Below are 19,688 nucleotides of genomic sequence, written 5' to 3' on the forward strand. Positions count from 1 at the left end.
GAAACAGAGTGAGTCTCAGATTTCCCCTGCGGTGTTCCTCTGACTTCAGTAACAGTGCAGGATTACACCAATACACTTTGATACTATTTTTTTTTAAAAAAAACCCCAGCTTCTTCTTCCTTTCATGTGCGCATGTCCAGGCAGTATAGCCCATCACTCATAACCACTTCCCTCCAAGCCAGCTATTTGTCCCTAGACTCCTACCATCCAGCTGCGAGTACAAGGCATGACAATAAGGGTCCATATTTCTCTTTTGTGGCACTTTGTTTGTCAAAACCTTTGGTTTCTTCCTTTTTTTTTTTTTTTTTTAATTTTCCTTTTTTTTTTTTAAACGTACTTATAAAAAATACTGTGTTTTGTGTTGTTGTTGTCATTTTCTTACCGCTGGCTCTGGTGGGACTTCGACCCCACTTTCACAGCCATCATCAACGGATCTGGAACATGCGTCGACATTACTCAACGGATCAACAAAACCAAGGCAGAACCAACCGAACCCAAATCCCTCCCCCACCAATGCACAGGCCTCGTAAAAAAAAAATGCTGAGATGTCCATAAGGTGCATGATGAGTCCATCAGCTCAGCAATCAAACAGAAAGCAAGCCAAATGAGAAAGGAAATAACGCACACACACGGAGACACACGCACGCGCACACGCACAAAATAATAATAATTATAATCAAGAGAGAAATGTCTGGGGTTTTTAAAACCAAGACGTGTCCCTAAGTTTGCTGTTTCAATATGAATCTTGTGATATTCTCCCCACAGACACATCCAGGTTTGGACTGCTGTCGTTTGAATGGTTTTAGAAAGAGTTGCCTACACGTGTAACTGCTTGGCTGAACAAAACCCACTTGCTGACTTCACTCCTGTTTGCACCACATCCCCCATTAGACACACTCAGGATCCGTTGCTCTGAAGAGCTTCTGGTTTGCTAGCAAAAGGCATGAATGAAACCAAATGCACTCGTTCTGCAATCAATTTACACACCCTGTCTTTTACCCCTTCCTCCCTCCAGGTGCAAAGTAGGTTCAGGCTGTAGCTCTGAGGATGGTGTGAGATGGATGTGGGTTGATTTTCCGTGGCATCAAGCCATTCCTCCACCTGCTAGGGAGCTCTGTTCATTTCTGGTGTACAAGATGGAAAGTTCTGCAGACCCTGAGGGTCTTCCACTGTGCTGCACCGTGGCGTTATCCAGGCTGGCAGCTGTACGAAGAGAAGAGCCAAGTGCAGAAGAGATGCAGGAGCTCGCTCCTCTTTGGTTGGCCATGAAACAGGTTGAGTTGTTGTTCTGGAGGAGTTGAGCAGAGGATAGGGCAAGGCAATCACCCACAATTGTCCTGTGGTGACAAGTGATCTCTGAAGGGATAGGAAGTGCAAAGAGAGAGCAAATCCTTCCCAGGTAGCAACTCTGCCTTCATCAAGTCCTGTTGGTTCCAGAAATGGAGAATAGAAAAAGCCAGGAGTTGGCACCAAAAGGCAGATGAGCTTACAGTGGTTCAGAGACCTCCAGAAGACATGCAGTTTGGCTGGGGGTATCTAGGTAGAAGAATACTTTGCAGTGTTTCATTTGGATTCCCTCCAAGCTTTCCTTCTAAAATATGGGGTAACATTTCTTCTTAGGAGTGGCTTTGAAGGAAGGTCTTACCATCAGTCCTGTGCACCACTTTGCTTCATGGCAAGCCCTTCAGTATCCTTCTGATATTCCACCATGAGAAAACAATAGCTTTGTTTCAGTTGAGGAAAGAAAATGGAAAGAAATAACAGCTTTTAAAAATAATAAAAAAAAATCCTTCTGGTTGGTTTTTGAGGTCAAGCTCCTTGCCAGGAACAAAATGAGACTTCTGGCTCTTGCTTTCCAAGCTGAAGAGGGAAGAAGGGAGATGCTGTAGCGTCCGTTGCCAGAAGGAACAGAACCACCATGGATGGGATGCCACCGAGCAGAGAGAGCATTGTTGCTGCAGTGCTAGGACCAACAGGACACAATGGGAAAGACGGAGGGGGACACGGGTCTCTTGGAAAAATAAGAATAACCATGTGAAACACGTAGGCAGGGGAGTGTTGGTCTCCTCCCCCACAAGGGAGCAGCTACACCGCTGTTTGCTGGGCCAGAGAAGGGCCACGATGGTCCCGCTCTGGACAGAGCTGTGGCATTTTTGGGGGAGCCTTGAGGTTCCGCTCCCAGGAGGTCACTATCAAGAGATAGAGTTGCAATGGCTCTGCAGGACAGGATCTTGATGTGCTCCAGCCCTCCAAGATCCCTGCAGGCAGGCTGCCTTCCCCTTGGGGAGACTTTTAGTAATACTGAGTTGATTTCCATGTCCACTCCAGAGGCTGCAGCCCCTGGAGGGCAGTTAAAGCAGCATGACAGAATTTACCTCCCAATTTCCCATCTGCAGAGTGATGATGTGAGGTCGGGAGAGGGTTTGGGGTGGTTTCTGTGTGTGTAATAGTCCTTCTGTAGGGCAAAGGCAGAAGGGAAGCTGTGAAACGGAGAGCTCCACCTGAACTTCTTGATGTCCCCAGAGCCAAGATTCCTCTGCCAACTTTTCTTTTAAACCCTGGGGCTTTGTGGTTTTCTCCATAGGTTTTGAAAGAGAAAGAAATGAAAGAGAGAGAGAGAGAGGAGGGTTGTTCAGGTGACTCTGCTTACAGCCGATCAAAACTTGCACTTGGTAAAGATGATGATCTTGAGTGAGGCACGACTTGGTTTATCCCTCCCAGGGTGTCCCTGGCAGGACAGTTCTCAGCTGTCTATGCTCATGAGGGTTATGACTTGTTCAAGTTTGTAGGCAAGTTTCTGTTTCCCAGCCTGGTCGTCTTGATCAAGGGCTCCGAGAATCTGGAAGACGAGAGAGAAAGAAGTGATTTGACTTTTTTTTTTTCCCAAAAGGACTGAGGTCAGCATCTTAGAGCAGCAAATTTCTCTAAGGTAGGTCCCAGGCTTAGCTTAGATTATGCAAAACAGGGCAGTCAACCAGCAGGGAACTACCCAGGCAGTTTGGGGTTGATCTGACTAAATACAGATTTCTAGACTGCCACCAATCCAATGGATTCTCATCTTGGAGATGAGTTATTTGGTAGCTTTAATCATCATCTTGCCATGACATTTGAGATGCCCTAAGGGGTCTCACCTTGTGTTCTTCACATAGAACCATCCTAGTCAACTTTAAGTCTTGTGTCATGCTTGTTGGACTGTTCTTGGGTGCTTCAGGGTGTGAAGTGGCACTGGGCACATATGCTTAAACAACTTTAGGTCACATGTGATCCAGAGATCATGTAGGGCTCCTCCTTAGCAAGCTAACATCTGATTATCAACAACAGCAAGCCAGCTAAATCTGATTGACTGATAATAGGAGAAAAAAATATCAGGGGTCCAGAGGGAAGAGTAACGATTTCCCACTTATTGACCCAATAATCCCAGACCTTCCCTTTCCAAACCCCAGGCTTTGCTTTTCATTCTTAAAGTCCATCATCCCCTGAGCCAGGGTGAAGATAGGTATCTGTATCCCCGACACATGCTGGCCCCTGGGAATGGGTGGGCAGTCCTATGGTCCTGCAGAACTGCTCTTCCCCCTTCCAAAGTTCTTACCTCCTCGCTGTACTTGCCAACGTAGGAGTATATCTCTGAGAGAGCACTCATAGTGTTGAACTCGTTCATATGCATGCGAGACTGCTCAGCCAAGTATGCATTCATGTCCTGGTCACTGATTGCTGGCATTTTGGCAATGTCTGAGTAGTACCTGAGAGAGAGAAATACAGGTGATTCTTCTGGGGAGAGAGTAGGGAGTCAAGAGATGGAAGCCACCAACAATGAGACAGAACACAGAACTCTTCTGGTGCTCTTCTGGTGCATCAGTGATATACCTGGTCATGCTCTTCTTTTACAGCAAGGGAAATACACAGGAAAAAAATAAATCATTTTATGCTTACATGTAAAATTCACACTAGAACATCCTCATCCATTGTTAACATCATCGTTAGCAATAGTATCCTGGGGTGCATTCAGAAGATTGCGACCAGCAGGTCAAGGGAGGTTCTCTTCCCTCTCTGTTCTGCCCTAGTCAGGCCACCTCTGGAGTATTGGGCCCAGTTCTGAGCTCCCCAGTTCAAGAGACAAGGAACTACTGGAGAGAATCCAGCAGAGGTTATGAAGAAAATGAAGAAGGGCTGGAGCATCTCTGTGCCAGGCCAGGCTGAGAGCCCTGGGGCTGCTGAGCTGGAGAAGAGAAGCTTCAGAGGGGATCTGATCAGTGCTGAGCAAGAGCTAAAGGGCCCTGGGGGGCAAGAAGCTGGGGCCAGACTCTTGTCAGTGGTGCCCAGCGACAGGACAAGGGGCAATGGACACAAACAGAAACACAGGGGTTTCCACCTGAATATGAGGAAAAATTTGTTTCCTGTGGGAGTGCCTGAGCCTGGAAGAGGCTGCTCAGAGATGTTGTGGAGTCTCCTTCTCTGGAGACTTTCAAAACCTGCTTGGATGTGATCCTGGACAACCTGGTCTAGGTGACGCTGCTGGAGCAGAGGGGTTGGACAAGATGATCTCCAGAGGACCCTTCCAACCCCTACCATTCTGTGATTCTGTGATCATCCAGTTTCCCCACTGAATCCACTTATCCCAGCAACTTTTTTTGCTGCTCAACACCTTCCTTTTACCCCACATTTTAAGCTGGCTTGATGTCACTTTGTGTCAACAGGCTCCAACCCTCCCATCCCCACTCTGACTGGGGAAAACCTGCTTTCCTTAGGAGTCAACACCATTCTCCTGGAGCTGAAGAGGACTGGGACTTTACCCTGAGGACACAGATCCTCCAGAACCATCGCTCATCAGGCTTCACCAGCAGAGCAATGTCTCTTTAAGGAAGCTGCTATTTTCCATGTCCTTCGTCCCCTGGGTAAGGCAGGTCTTGGAGGACAAGGTTTGCAGAAGGTAATCCGTCACTGTCACTCGCAGCTGTGCTCCACTGTCAACTGGTTAATTAGACGCCGTCATTTCCATTTTTAATTTCTGCAATTTGACATTTTGTGCAGAAGGAAAAAAAAAAAATCCAACCCAAGCTCGGAGCTGCAGCAATCCACGATTTTATAATTAGGAGGCAGAGGGGAAGAGGAGCCAAAAGAGCTGACAGGTGTCCTGTAAACAGCGTTGAGACACCTGCTGAGATGGAGCCTGTTTTCTACTGCAGAGAAATTGGACTCTGAAGTGCTGTATGATAAGGATCCTTCAGACAGACAAGTGGGAAAATACTCCCCGTGACAGAGTGGGACAAGCAGCTGCCAAAGGCTCCTGTGAAAAAGCCCAGTGAGAGAGCACTGGGAGGAAACTCCTCCACACCAGAAGGCTCCAGTTCTGCCCAGGCTGGTTTTGCACCCTGTGCTCCCATCCTGATTTATTGCCAATGGATTGGTCTCTGTTGCTATCTTGGGCTTGCAGGGTTGAGGGGTGATGGAATCCTTGGGAGACAAAGCTATAGGAGGCAGAGGTCCTTCTTCCATCCTCCTCTGACTCGGGCTCATCATAAAAACTCATGCAAACCTCATCAATTTTCCTGCAACTTCCACTGCCCACAACAGCATTATTCTCTGTGAAGACCTAGCATCTCTTCTTCTAGGCTCAGGACCAGCCAAAAATCCTCCTAGAACTCAGCCCCATGGTTTAAATATTGCCCACCCCCAGTACTCAACTGATGAGTGGTCTGGGCTTGATTTTGCTTTACACTCTGCCTAACCCTCAGTCTCCAAGTGGACTTGAACAGCTGTCTAGGAGTAAAGCAAGCATCTAGAAATCCTGTGAGGACTTATCCTGCAGAACTACCTCCAGGAGAAGATGATGAGCAGGATGAATAAGTTTCAGGATTTCTAGATCTTCTCCACTCCCAGAAAACTCAAACAGGTCTCAGCATCAGCAGCTGGACAAGATCAGACCTGTGCTACGTGGACTTCTGAGAGGAGAAAGCATCAGGGACTGGTTGAATCCATGACAGTGTTCTTGCAGGCTCCTCAGAGCCAAAGCATGTTGCTGAGAAACTGTGAGTCCTATGGCCAAAAAGCAAAGTGTGCCTTGGCACCCACAGAAAACCCCATCCACGTCCAACCAGCACCGTTTGTAGACTTCTGGGGAAAACCAGCCTGCAATGCAGTGAAGTGAATTGATTTATGGTGCCTGAGAAGAGCCCGGGGAGAAGAGCCCAGCTCCTCATGAATATTTCACAGGCACCCTCCTGCTGGGTGAAATGAGAAGGGAAGGGGATTACATCCCAGCACGACCAAAGGAGGCTGGTGGAGGAGAGCAGAGGTACTGTGTCGGATTTGCCAGCAGGACCCTGGCAGCCAGCTGGAATGCTCCTTGTCCTCTCTGCTTCAACTCCTTATCACATGGAGAGTGGGTGTAGGGATGGGGTGCTTCCAAAAAATGAAGCACAGACACATGTATCATCTGCTTCCCCAGGTCTGTCCTGTCTCCCTCTGATGCAGTAGCAATGCTCTCCTGAATCTGTGACTCACAAGGGGCTGAAAGACTCCCAGGACCTTCTGAGATATTTTCCCAGCAGCATAACACTGTACCAAAGTGTCCTTGTCTCCCCCAAAACCATCACCCCCCTGAGCAGTTGTTTCTGTTGAGACTGAAGATGGAGGGACTGTGGAAGTGTGTTTCATGGGAAATAGAAAAGAACAAGAAGGGGGGGGGGGAAAAAAAGGATGTGCCAATAATCAAACCTAGCTGCTAGGACAGAGAGAAGATGTGGCAGCATTCCATCAGGACTCTGCCACGGCCGAGTGACTTATTTATGCAGAAGTGTCTCTGATGAAGCCATCATTGCACTATCTAAAGAAATGATGAATGCCTATTAAAGCATCCTAGCAGGGAAATGACAACATCCCTGCTGAGTCTTTATTTACCTTCTATTTGAGCCCAGATCCACAGAGGTACTTTGGGCCTCTTTTCAATTTGCATACCCCTCATCTCTTCAAAACCACTGTGAAGCTGTCACCAAGCCCCAGAGGTCCTCACACGTTCACTGGCAGCATCTGCAAGGCTGCCTGTGAGCTGCTTCCCTCCATCCCTGCAGCTGACAGCTCCCACATCATGGTGAGATGCTCCTCCACCACACTGCTCCTGTGAGCACCCTTGAGCTGAGGGCCACCAGGTCTCAGCTGAGAGAGGGACAGACCATTGACTCACAGTTCCACAGCCCCAGGGGCTGCACTAGCCAGCAGGAGGTTGGGAACATAAGACTGAGTCAGATTCCCTCTGAATGAGACAGAAAGGCAGCAAAACAGCAGATCCAGCTTAGCCTGCCTTTAAAGGTTCAAGATGGAGAGCTCAGGGTAGAAGATGATGACTCCTTGGTCAGATGAGCACCACTGACTGGCCTGGTGCTGCCAGTTTTCTGCTTCTTCTGTAGTCCTGTTTTGATTATTCTCGGTGGATCCTTTCCCAGCAGTTTCCAGAAGATCCTTAGGGGCATATCAAAAGATCCTGCCTTAGGTGTTTGTGTCTCCCTTGAATCACAGGAAGAGTTCTCACCTCAAGGCTGTTCATTTTCTGATGTGGCAGGAAATTTCACAGAACCCCAGCATGGTGGGGTTGGAAGGGACCTCTGGAGATCATCTCATCCCACCCCTGCTCCAGCAGCTCACCCCCAGCAGGGTGCCCAGGGTCACAGCCAGCCACGTTTGGGATCTCTCCAGAGCAGGAGACTCCACAGCCTCTCTGGGCAGCTGCTCCAGGGCTCCATCACCCTCAGGGGAAAGAAATTTCTCTTTAAATTTGGGTGGAACTTTGTGTCTTCTAGTTTGTGCCCACTGTCCCTTTTCCTAGCACTGGGCACCACTGAGAAGAGTCTGGCCCCATCCTCTTGACCCCTGCCCTTTAGATATTGTTAAGACCAATTGTTCAGCAGACTTCAGAAGCAATAAAACCCCAAGAAATTTGGGTAAATCCATCGCTCAGGCACATCAGCTACTCAGATGGAGGATGGGAGGATTGCTAGACCATAGGATGTGACCTCATAGGTGTCATTCTCCCCCCAGCTTGGCTTGAACAGAGGAGCCCATGGGACCACCCACTGCCACTGCTGTGTGGGGAAGGATTTGGGATGCATCAGTATATAGCGATCCCTCCTGCTCTCAAAAAATGATAGTTCTGGTTCCTTTCACATCCTCCTCTTCCCCTGGGTTGTCTTTGTTGCTGTTGTTGATGTTGATTGGTTGTTTTCCTTCGTTTTGTTGAGTTTTCCTAAGTAAAGCAACAAAACAGTGACCTGGGGGTACATCTTGCCCTCTGTTTAGCCAGACTTAAATGCTCTTCAGTACCAACCAGGAAAGGCTCCTCAGTGGAGCTGTTTTACAAGGATGCCTGTGCCTGCTGCCACTCAGCAACTCATTAACTCATCACAAACGAAGGGAAAAGGCTCCAGTCTGAAATTTTCCAGCCCTGCTCGGTTTTAGGCAGCTTAGCATGGAGCTAATTGCCTTCCAAAAGATCTTTTTGTCATGGCTGTTGTTGTGCCGTCGCTGGGCTGGGACTGCACTCATTAATAATAATTTTAGCATATGAAAAGCTTGTAAGGAATCCACGTGCTGCAGACGGCAGGCTCAATTACAGCAATAACATAATTAGGGTTATGCAATAGCTGGCTGTACCCAGGCCACTGAAGGAGGAAGAGATGCATCAGAGGGACGTGGGGGGCTGCTGAGGCAGAGAAGGGCTGGAGGAAAGCTTGGGGAGGACCCAGTGGCCAGCTCTTCCATGGGATGAAGTGGAGCAATGCAAGGACACACTGTCAGCTCTGTTCACGTGGCACTTTTCGTTTCCTGGGAGGCATCCGAGCTGCAGAATCTGTGTTTGTGCTGATTCAGCTCCAGGCAGCCCAGACACTGCTAGCCCAGACTGATGCTATTTCGGAGAGAGGTTCAAGGCCAGGCTGTTGGATGCTGATTGGACTTTGGCAGTAGAAACATGACAGCTAAGCCAAAGGTACCGGCCCTGAAGTTAGCTGAAAACCTGTCAGTTCTTGCAGAGATTTGCCCTGAAGAGCTTGAGGGACTGATTCTGCTTGTGTATCCATCCCCTAGATGGGGCAATGATTTTATTTTGCATGTACAAGGATTTCTTGCTGCCTTTTGTCTCAGAATAAACGACAGAGAAGGGGTAGGCAGCCCTGAATCAATGGCTGAGGAATGAAATGATGTACCAGTGGTTTCTCCAGGAGAACAAACCATCCAGCATCGTCTCTGTGCAGAGGAGATGTGGGTCTGAGGCTGTGCCCTTTGTGGCTAGACACGTTTTCATCTTGCCTGCTGAAAACTGCACTATGTAAGAGCAGAATGTTACTGCAATGAGAAAGCATCAGGGGTTTTTTGGAGACTCAAAGCGAAGGCAGGCAAGCAAACAGCCTTCAGCTACACCAAAAGCTGCAGCAGAGAGGCAAGGAATGAGCTGTACCCCCTGCCCCTAGGGATGCAAGGAGACAGCATGGGCTTTAATTACAGCCAGGGAGATTTCTGGCTGGCCATCAGGGAAAACACCCTGATGGGAAGGACAGGGAAGCACAGGGACGGATTGCCTGAGGAGAGCAGAGCCTCTGTGGTTGGAGGCCTTTAAGAAACGGGGCAGACAAGCATCTGTCAAGAAGGTTTTAGACAGAGCTGATCCTGCCCTGAGGCAGGAGCTGGTCAGGTTGACCTCCTGAGGCCCCTTCCAGCACCACTTTTTATTATCTCTACTGAAAACACCCCTCCTACCTTGACCCTTGCTGTGCTACAGCATGAGCCTTCTTTCTGGCAGGGAAAGGAGATAGAGGAGACTGAATTTTTAAAAGAAGAGCCAGGATTTGCACCTGCCAAAATGCTCTCTTTGAAAGCCCTTGGAGTCACCCCAATGTCTGTGTTTAAAACCTCAATAACTTAACAAAGTTAGGGTGCATGCAGCTTATTATCTTTATTGTACAAAATCATCTCAGTTTGTCTGTCTTTCTAAAGCTAGCAGCAAAATGATCAGTAAACATCACAAGCACTACACTGGAAGAGACCATCTATTGACTACAGAGTCCTGAAACCACAGGCTGACAAGTTAGGGAGGTTAATTCCCAAAAGGGGACAGACTACCCATTTTCTGTGCTCCAAACACATCCCCACAGCATTTTCTAACAAGCCTAAGACCTTGAAATCTAAAGGCTAACACCGTGCAAATCATAGTTGCCACAGGAAAAGGAAGTAGATGGTATCACAGCTCCAGGACCTGGGTCAGGTAGTTTTGGTACCCAGGTTAAGATAATAAAATGCAGATGTTATAATTCTGAATCCCACAGGTCAGGTCACTTTGACTGTCTTTTAATCCCAAATCTGACAAGTCTCTTCTGAATGGTTTTCATTGGAAGGTTCTCAGGGTGTTAAGAATACTTGCAACGTCTCCATTGACTTTCAGCTTTTCTTTGAGGGGCTAATTTTAATTTACAAAAAGCAGCCAAAAGGAGACCAAGTCCCTGCAGGGACGAGAAAAAAAAAAAAGAAAAAAAAGCTCCAGTTCCTCTCCTTGCAGCTCTGCAGGTATTTTGGGCACCAATGTGCAGTGGAAAAATCTCTTTGGCTTCTGCTTTTTGTGCTCTGCCCTTTTTCACTCTCCCACATCCCTGCCTCCATGCCAGGCTTCGGTAGGGAAACATCATATTGATTGTGATGCAGGCAATTAAACGGTGTTAATGAAGTTCAAACAAGTGTTATCATAAGCTTGGCAGCATGGAGAGAAATGAAAGGTCAGCCACGGCCCTTTGTCATCTTTTCCGTGTGGTGTTGAATGCTAATGAGACAGTCCCAATTAGAACAGGCTCCCCTTTGTATTGCTTGGGGATTGCATCAAATGCTCCCAAGTTCTCCAGATTTCTAGGCTCAAAGGGGACATTTGAAGTAAACTTGAAAAGATGCAGATCTGAAGCTGCTCTAATGTAAATTCAGCAAAGCCTATGGAGTTTTACTAACAGAAGTCAGATGAGAATCTGGTCTACCATTTCCATTCTTTTCCTCTTTTTTTTTTCCAAGAGACTCATAAAATGGTAATTGAAAAGCCTCCACCTTGTTTTAGAACTATAGTCTGACTCTTCATGGCTTCAACAAAAGCCAGATAGCCTGTCCCCATTTTTTTGGGTTAATTCTCTTCCCTCAGTCAGGCCTCATCTCCTGCTTCAAGAAGCCCAAGCTGTGGCTTCACTTAGACACCTTTTAGCCATGTGTTGTCTCAGTGAAAGAGCTCTGGGTTTGTAATTTGAATGCTGAACCTAGTTTTTTCCCCAAAGCCAGGATTTCTCAGCAGGATTGTTTCAGCAGGCAGAGTCCACCTCTTCTTCCAACCGTGTTAAAACCTCCCAGTTGAATACTGTGTGGAGATAGACTCTTGGTCAGGCCAGGATCTGTAGCTATTCCCTTCCCAACGTACAATCACAATCTAAAAAGATGGAAAATGAATATTTGGAGGAACGTGCTTTGACCTATGCCTCCTTCTTACGACCTTGGCTTCTTCTGCCAAGGTCATTCCCTGCTTTGAGTTTTGTGAGTCCCACAGGCACTCTTCACACTGAGAACCAGCAGTTGCAAAGGGGACTCTTGGAGTAACTCAGCTCAGCTACTATTTCAACAGAGCTGTTAAAAGTCAGGAGCAGTCTTCACTCCATAGTGCCTTCAAGTTGGCTTACAATCTACCACTGCCTAATTGCCCTCTTATAGTTCCTTCTTCATCAAAGAAGTTCATTTGATTTCAGGTTCTTCTGATTTTCTCAACTGCTTCTTAAACTCCCCAACCGAAATCTTTTTATCTTATGATTTGCTCTTTGAAGGAGTCTAGTGGTCTTGAAGGATGTCATCTCCAGCTGGTGCTGACTACAGAAATAGCTCCAACCAGTACTGGAAGCCTTTGGATTTGGAATAACTCCCTCAAAGCACAGTTGTAGAATGGAGAAAAGGAATTCATTAACTCGGGGTAGAATTGAAATTAGATTATATTCATCCTTGATATGTTTTTCCTTTGATCTACCACAGCATCCAGGTGCCACAGGCTTGAATCAGTGGAACTGACACACAAATATATAAGCAGGGCAGAAGTTCTAACCATATTCCAAAACCTCCAGCCTCCCCTTGGGCTTCAGTTCAAGTTGTCAGACATCAGTGCAGGCAACAACCAAGCACATGCTGGGCAGAGAAATCCAGTGCTGTTTACTAGCAGCAGGAGATGTTATGTACCTCTTTTGCAAACGTGGTTATTTGGGAAAACTTCCAGGGAAATGCAGCACTTGTTGCTGAAGATCACTGGGCAACAGGATTCAGCTCCAAAAAAAGTTGTAAAGTGAAATCAATACTGGAAAAACAAAAACAAAATGGAAACTGCAGCCTTCTGTTTATCCAGAAAAAAAGAAAAATAGAGAAAAAAAAATAAAGTGTTGTGTGGGGAAATACACTGTTCTCCACCTCTCTACCTCTGTTTGTCACACAAATAGATAAAGAGTCAGCCAGGGTCATATGCTAAAGTATTGTCCACACAAACCAACCACCCACTACAGGCAAGGTTGTTAAAGTGAGTGTTTCACCTTTGGGTCACTGTTGCTGCAAACTGGATTTCTAAATAAATCTCAAACCCCTTTTTTTTTTTCCTCCATTCAAGTCAATCCAGCAATCAACCTCAAGAAGTGCTAAGAAACGTGGATGTAACACCAGAAGTAGGTCATAATTAAGGCAGGTAGCTTCTAAGAGAGTTACAGGTTGCCTAGAAACGACATTTGCAGATGTGTTTAACCACATCTAAAAATAATTGACCAGACAAACTGGAGACCGAGGGGAGTGTTGTCAAAACTGTCACCTACTGCTGAACAGGGGAGAGGGCTCTTTGATCAGCCCCATGCTCTCCTTTCACAAAGTGAAAGGAAACCATGGCCACCAAAGGAAATACAGGGGTTGACATCTCAGCGTGCCTACAGCAGACGTCTCAAATAACCTGCATGACATGATATCAATTTAATGCAGTGCCTATGAAGTCATCTGGAGAAATGACTTAGAGCTGGGTGGTGTTGCATGGGAATGATCTGTAAGATAACCCCAGCTTTGTATTTACAGAGCAGTGATCATTCTCCCTCTGTGCTGTCCCCAAACCTCTCAACGACACCAATGAACACAGCATATTGGAAAACAAGGCACAGCTCAGCCTCTGCAAGGCTTGCTCCTGCTGAAGTCTTCTTTGCTTGTCCTGGGGAAAATCTTAGAGAAAGTGAAGCCTGTAGATACTGCAGGAATAGTTATCTTGGTCGTATTCCCTGTAGAGCAGCTCGGTCAGACACAGATCTTCACTGCAGTAGATTGAGCAGTACAGCAACAGGTCTTGCAGTTGTGGATAAAACACTTGGAAAGACCTCTGACCTTTCAGAAAATACCTGCAGAGCTTCAGTCGCCAGCCTGTCAATCTTATGACATTTCATTCAAAGCACAGAAGGGTCTCCAAGGAAAGCTTCTGGGCTCAGAACATGGGGAGATAACTGTAGGGCCCCTGGGATCTAGCTACAATGATGCTCAGAACAGCAAACCACAAGCTCACGCACTTCACAGGGCTCAGACACGTCACCTCCCTTTCCTTCCTCCCTCCATCACTTCTCAACAGTTCCTCCTCAAGAGAAACAATGATGCCAAACACCTTCGGTTCACACCTCTAATTAAATTCCCATCTCTGCTGCAAGACACGTGGGAATAAAAGGTGAACGTGGAGCTTTCTATTTAGACAATAATCAAAGAAGAAAAGCCCAGAGATAGCTACCAAAAGCAATACTGACCATGCCTCCTACCTCCATCCATGAAGCAGGGCCTCATTGTATCATATGCTCAATGGCAGTCCAATTTCCAGAGCTAAAACCCACCTTTCCACCCAGTTCTTGTAGCTGGGGATGTCCTTGGCATAAAGGAGCTTGTTGGAGGGTGAGTCTTTGCCCAGACGGTGCTCTGAGGTCGAGCAGGAGTCCATGAAAGTCTGAGCCACTACAGAGAGGCAGGCATCTGTGATGCTGTTCTTGTGGATGTCGAAGACAAACTGGGGGTTCTTGATCATGTTCACCCAGAATCTTAATGGCAGGCTGCAAGAGAAGAGGGAGAGGTCAAGAGGTGAGTCAGTTGGTGCACGGATCTCAGGCTTTGTTGCCTGAGGTCGCAGTGGAAGATGATGGCTAGGAATCAAAGATCAAGGTGGGGAGATAAGGATTCTGGGCTAAGCTTTGATGTACAATACATTCCATCCCTACAGGACTGTTGGGATGGCCGTGGAGTCACCTCGAGAGTGGCTTTTGTCCCTGTTATCCTCACCAGCCAGATCTCGTGTGTCTCAAAGTCAAAGTCATCTTATTGAAGTTGCACATAAATTAAGGGGGGCATAACTGAGGGGACAAAAATGAAGGAGAGATTATCTCTACGTTAGGTTGTCATGCAAAGTGGCACCTGTTGGCTGCTTCATCAGACAAGGGTAGGCATTGCCTCTTCAAAACTTCTGGTGGTATTTATCATTGAAGGACTTGGCTTGTGGCTCTCCCAGCAACCCCATGGGAAGAGAGGTAGGTGAAGCTCCAAGGTGGAGAGGAGGAGCATTAATGGCATGCACTGTGTGCTGTGGCCACTGTGTACTGTCATCCTCCTCAGCTCAAGCCCAAACCTGCTTAATGACACCAGCATGCTGGGCATGAAGCACTCATGATGTGACAGAGAAAACGTTGCCTCAAGGAAAAAAAAGAACTGGGAAACAAGTGTTGCAACCTTTGAAATGAAAATATCTCTCCCCTAACCAAGGGAATGTTATTCCAATTGCAATCCAAAGGCCTTTCCCCCCCCTACCCTTTTTCTCAACAAAGCATTCTGTGATTCATTTGTATGAGGTGCCTCGAGGTATCTACCTCCAGCCTTTGCCTCAAGCCTTTTTGTCAGGGCAAATGTAGTCGTGTGATTGTGGCCCAGAAGCTGGGATGTGTCACTGATCACAGAGTCCAACCCTTGTCTCTTTGTCAGGGAGACTGTTCAGTCTACCTTCAGTGTCTGCACCTTCCCAAGAGGAAGTCATTCTTCAACTTAAATTCACTTGATGTTCAGGCTGAACTCCCCAGTTCCTCAGTAGAGTGTCCTGACAGAAGGGATGACAACACGTTCTCCTAAACCACCGTGTCCTCTCCTGAGCCAGCAAAATCACAGAACAAAGGTACAAGTGCCACATGGGTAATCCCATCAGCCAAGTCCAGGAGAAGTGGGAGATGCTGGCAAGGAGACCTGACAGAGCAGGTGGGGAGGAAATATTTTTGGCTGAGAACTGGAGGTTCATCTGCTGGGGGAGGAGGAGCAAACTATGGAGGACTTCTGCAGGTATTTGGATGGCAAACACAGCCACAGTGAGGCCAGGGCTGCAGTTCTGAGTGAGTGAGGGGCTGGGGGGACCATGTCCCTGGCTGGGACTAATGAAGCCCAGGAGGTGACTTTGAGTGAATCAAATCTGATCGAGCAGATCTCTCCATGCTGCCCCTTTTCCCACACAGACACACACTCTGCCTTCCCCTCTCCCCCCTTAAATAAACCTCCTGCTCATTTAGTCTGAGTGGCTGCAATCAGCCTCAGATTAGTGCCGCAGATAATGTTAATAATATGCTAATGTTTCATTAGTTGAAAGCCTCTTTGGTGCATGGGGTTTCTTTTTTTATGTCGCTGCTCTGTGAGGAGCTGCCATCAGCCTGGCTGGTAAAAGGAAAAAATGCATGAGCTGGGAGCCCCATGGCTCTCCTCTGCTGTTCCTTTTATAGTCCCTCTATTTGCACAAGAGAAGGGGAGGGAGAGATTCCCCAGGGGACTTTTTTTCCAGCAGGGAGACTCGGTGGAGAGGAGCCACGCAGATCTTTTCTCTCCACCTAAAGCTTTTCCCTGCTGTCCCATCACCTCTACAAAGAGGGGCTGCTGCCTGGCACCTAGAGCAGGGGGCTGATGTCAGACTGTCACTCACTCCAGAGGAGACTCACATCCAGCTCCAAGCTCTTCAAGTGCTTAGTACCATTCGAGGTGCTCTCCAGCTGTCAGCTCAGGAGGGTACAAGTCTCCTGTGGGTGGCTGCACATCCCCTGAGGATGTCTGGGATACATTGAAGTATCTCAGAGGCATCATTAGATGCCTACGTGTGGGCGAACAAGTGGAGAGGAACAAAAACAAACAAGAGGAAATGGCCTCAAGTTGCCCCAGGGGAGGTTTCGATTGGATATTGGGCAGAATTTCTCTCTTGTCAGAGTGTTGAGAAGTTGGCTCAGGCTGTACAGGGAGGGGGTGGAGTTCCCAACACTGGAGGGGTTCAGAAAACGTGTGGATGTGGCACTTGGGGACATGGTTTAATGGTCATGGGAGTGTTGGGCTGGTGGTTGGACTTGATGATCTTAGAGCTCTTTTTCAGCCTTAATGACTTTGTGATTCTACGAGTTCTAAGCTCCCTCTGACTACAGTGGGAATTCAAACACCCAGCCTAGGTGAAGACAGTGATGCTGAATCTTCTCCTCTGCATCCCTAGATGTTCCTATTGTCCTGAGCCCTCAGGAGTTCACCACTTCACCATTTTTTCTCATGAGGTCCCTCAGAAATATGGCCAGCTTCATGTAACACAGGCCAAACTGGGACCTGTTTGGGCAAAGCACTCCACTCTCGAGAGCATCCTTTAGATTCTGATATCTTCTGACTTCCCCATCAGCTTGGGAAGACTCAACCCGATGCTCTGAAACACAAACCAAGCTCCTCAGCTCCCCCAGCAGCCAGAACCCAAACCACACGTCCCTCTACTCTCCTTCCAGTCCAGGATGTGGTGCTGGATTGTACTGGGGGTGTCTCACTCACCAGTTGCTCTTCCAGGTGTGCCGCACGTGGGGGTCATGGATGTTGTGCTTGTCAGCCTGCTCATCCAGGAAGTCAAACATGTACTTGATAGCCAGGGGAAGGGCACTGCCACGGTGAGCAGTGCTGAAGATGGTCTCAAAGAGGTCATCTACAAATTTCTGGAGGGTGCCCTGTGGGGGGAAAGAAGGAAAGATGAGTGTGAGATACCAAGATGGTGTTGAACTTTGGTACCCCATTGAAAGCAGAGCATGTCTGTGGATCTGGCCCAGAAAGAGTGATGGAAAAGTTGAAGCCATCTAATATCTGCTCGATGTGACATGAGTTGGAAATTTCAAGCAGGCATGTGCATCTTCACCATATCTACTACATCTGGTTAGCAGCCAGATGTAGGAGGTCAGGATCCTACCTGTCCTCCCTGCTACCTGGGCCAGTTCTTTGGCTGGAAATAGAAGCCAGGTGACTGCAGAGCAGAGCAGAAGGTGTCATTGAGATAAATAGGACAAGGATACGTGGAGAGAGATGGCTGGTTTATAACTGTGAGTTGCATAACAAATAACACAAACTTCACCTTAAGAGGCCTCCTCATCTTTCACCACCCGTTGGCGTGGCAGGCAAACCACAGGAGCAATGCATGGATGTGTCAGGTTCTGCTCTGCAGACCTCAGTGATGTCAGTGTAGAGACTGCACAAGTCTCCTCATACTCTTTTGGGAGCAGAATCCTGGATCCTGTGCTTGAGGAACCACCCTGGGCAAGCCAGGGAGGAGAGCTGATCTTTAGCAAGAAGGTGAGGAGCTTGATCAGAAGGTGATCAGGCTTGGAGAAGGAGCTGTGATGAGCTGGAGGCAGGGTTTGAAGGGCAACCAGACAAGTCATGATTTCCCTGCTAAATGGGGAGCTAGAGCTCATGTTTGACCCTCTGCTCTACCACCAGAGCTTCATAGGTGTATATATGTGTAACCAAACCATACAGCTGCCAAAATAACCTCATTAGAAACAAAGCACCAGGTTCCACCACAGTGGCTGGAGTTTACACAGTGCTAACAAAAACTTAATTAGAAAGCTGGTGTCTCTTGCTGATTCACCACTTGATTTTTCTCTGGGAAACCATCAGAGGTACCTTTGGCTCCTGTGAACTCCCACTCAGTGAATAAAGCCCTGCAGCATTTGTCTGAGTCAGAAAGGGCCCCCCGAGGGGGAATCTTGTTGGTTTGACATGGAAGAACTGCCCCCAGGTTCAGTTTCTGGAGGGGATTAGTTCTCTACATGCTCTCACCCACACAAAACCAAAGAAAACCTCTGAGGCTTTTAGGCAAGAGTCTCTAGGTCTCAAAGGTCAGGGATTTACCAGAATAAAAAATCATTGCCAGTTTAACTAAGTATTCCCTAGGATTGCATTACAACAATTGCTCTCTCTCCTCTTTCAAAATCAAATGGTCGTGATGAGAAAAGAAAATTGCTCAGCCCAAGAGGGGAAACAATAAACCCTCAGCCTTCCCACTCTCTCTGTTGCTGTGCGTGTTTCACAGCTGCTTTCCTCCTGAAAAAAAAAAACCCTCCTGAGCGTGGAGTTTGTGATCTGGAACAGAAAGCAGAAGTGACTCCGTGGTGGGGTAGGGGCCGTATCCCCAGAGGGTGTAAATCAGCACTGGTTCAATGCTTGCTGCTTTACACCAGCTGGGGCCCAAGCCCCAGGGAGCATCCTCTGCTTGGCACGTTGTGTGATCTGTGAAAGCATCCTGATGCCACGGAGCTGGGCAGGTTCCAGGGGCTAAAGACAAAGGCACTGCAGCTCCAAATCCCACTGTGAGGCAGACAGCCTGAGCGAGGCTGCAGGGAGAGTGAGACATCAGAGGCAACGTGAGCTGAGGAGTAAAGCTACAGGTGAAGCTCTATGGTAGGACTCCAGCCACTCAGCTGATGGGTAAATACAGATGGTGTTTGCATCAACACACCACGTTGTGTTTGTGCCTATTAAGTCCCTAACTAGAAGTCAAAACTTGAGAGAGGGTTGGAAGGTTGGGCTGTTGGATCACTACTTGGGTTAAACTCTGCTCAGAATGGGGTGAGGTAGCACCGTGATCAGCCACGCTTGAGCTACCCTGAAGTTTCCACTTCTGGGATGCTTTGAGGTAACTCTTCTGTTAAATTTGGGCACAGAGAAGGTCTGTGCTGCAAGAGGACAGCGTGGCACTGCCTTCTTCCCCACCTGCCCTAGTCCCTGCTGGGGTGCAAAAGATCATTGCAGCCTCTTCATCAATCCAGGCTTCTGCAAGGAGACCACCATCCAGAGGGTGGAGGAGCAAATATATGCAAGCTCAGATGATTGCTTTTGCCTAAACTCCTGTAAAGCTTTTAGAGGTGATTTGGGTGGAAGATAGTCTCGGTCAGAGATGAAAGAAGGTGAAAGGTCAGAGGTCTCTTGTCAACCCCAGAATGAGCCACCTGCAGCAAGAACCAACCACCTGACTCCCACCTGACTCAACCTGCATTTTGGTTTTGGATATTCTGAACTTTCCATGTCTCAAGGGGATGGGCATCTAACTCTGCTTGTTCTCCTTGGAGCTGGCCACCTACATCAGAATCAACCTACCAAGTCATCAGCACAAGAGTCTTTATGGGCCCAATGGAAAGGTAGAGAAGAAGGAGTTGTACCACAAAACTCAGGGGCTTGTGGCATAGGAGCCCATTTCAGACTGTGAGGCATGACTCGTCTTTGGAACCTGAGCTGAGCATGTTGACTCCCTGGCTCTTCATTTGGTCAGTCCTGGTACTCTTGCACTATTTTCCTTCTGCTCTTCACTCTTTATCCCTCTTTGA

The 19,688-nt window shown here is 47.7% G+C and overlaps 1 protein-coding gene across 1 annotated transcript; it reads right to left on the reverse strand.

Annotated features, from left to right (window-relative positions):
- Positions 1-3,589: 3,589 nt before the first annotated feature.
- On the reverse strand, positions 3,590-17,105 carry LOC103778739 (plexin-A4-like; the record flags this gene model as incomplete). Its single annotated transcript, XM_008946344.1, has 3 exons — positions 16,870-17,105; positions 13,890-14,102; positions 3,590-3,740 (listed from the first exon to the last, which is right to left on the reverse strand). Coding segments are annotated over exons 1-3 (600 nt in total), but the record flags the coding sequence as incomplete, so codon positions are not given.
- Positions 17,106-19,688: the final 2,583 nt, after the last annotated feature.

This window comes from Merops nubicus, unplaced genomic scaffold (assembly GCF_000691845.1).
Source record: "Merops nubicus isolate BGI_N331 unplaced genomic scaffold, ASM69184v1 scaffold4398, whole genome shotgun sequence".
NCBI classification, from domain to species: domain Eukaryota; kingdom Metazoa; phylum Chordata; class Aves; order Coraciiformes; family Meropidae; genus Merops; species Merops nubicus.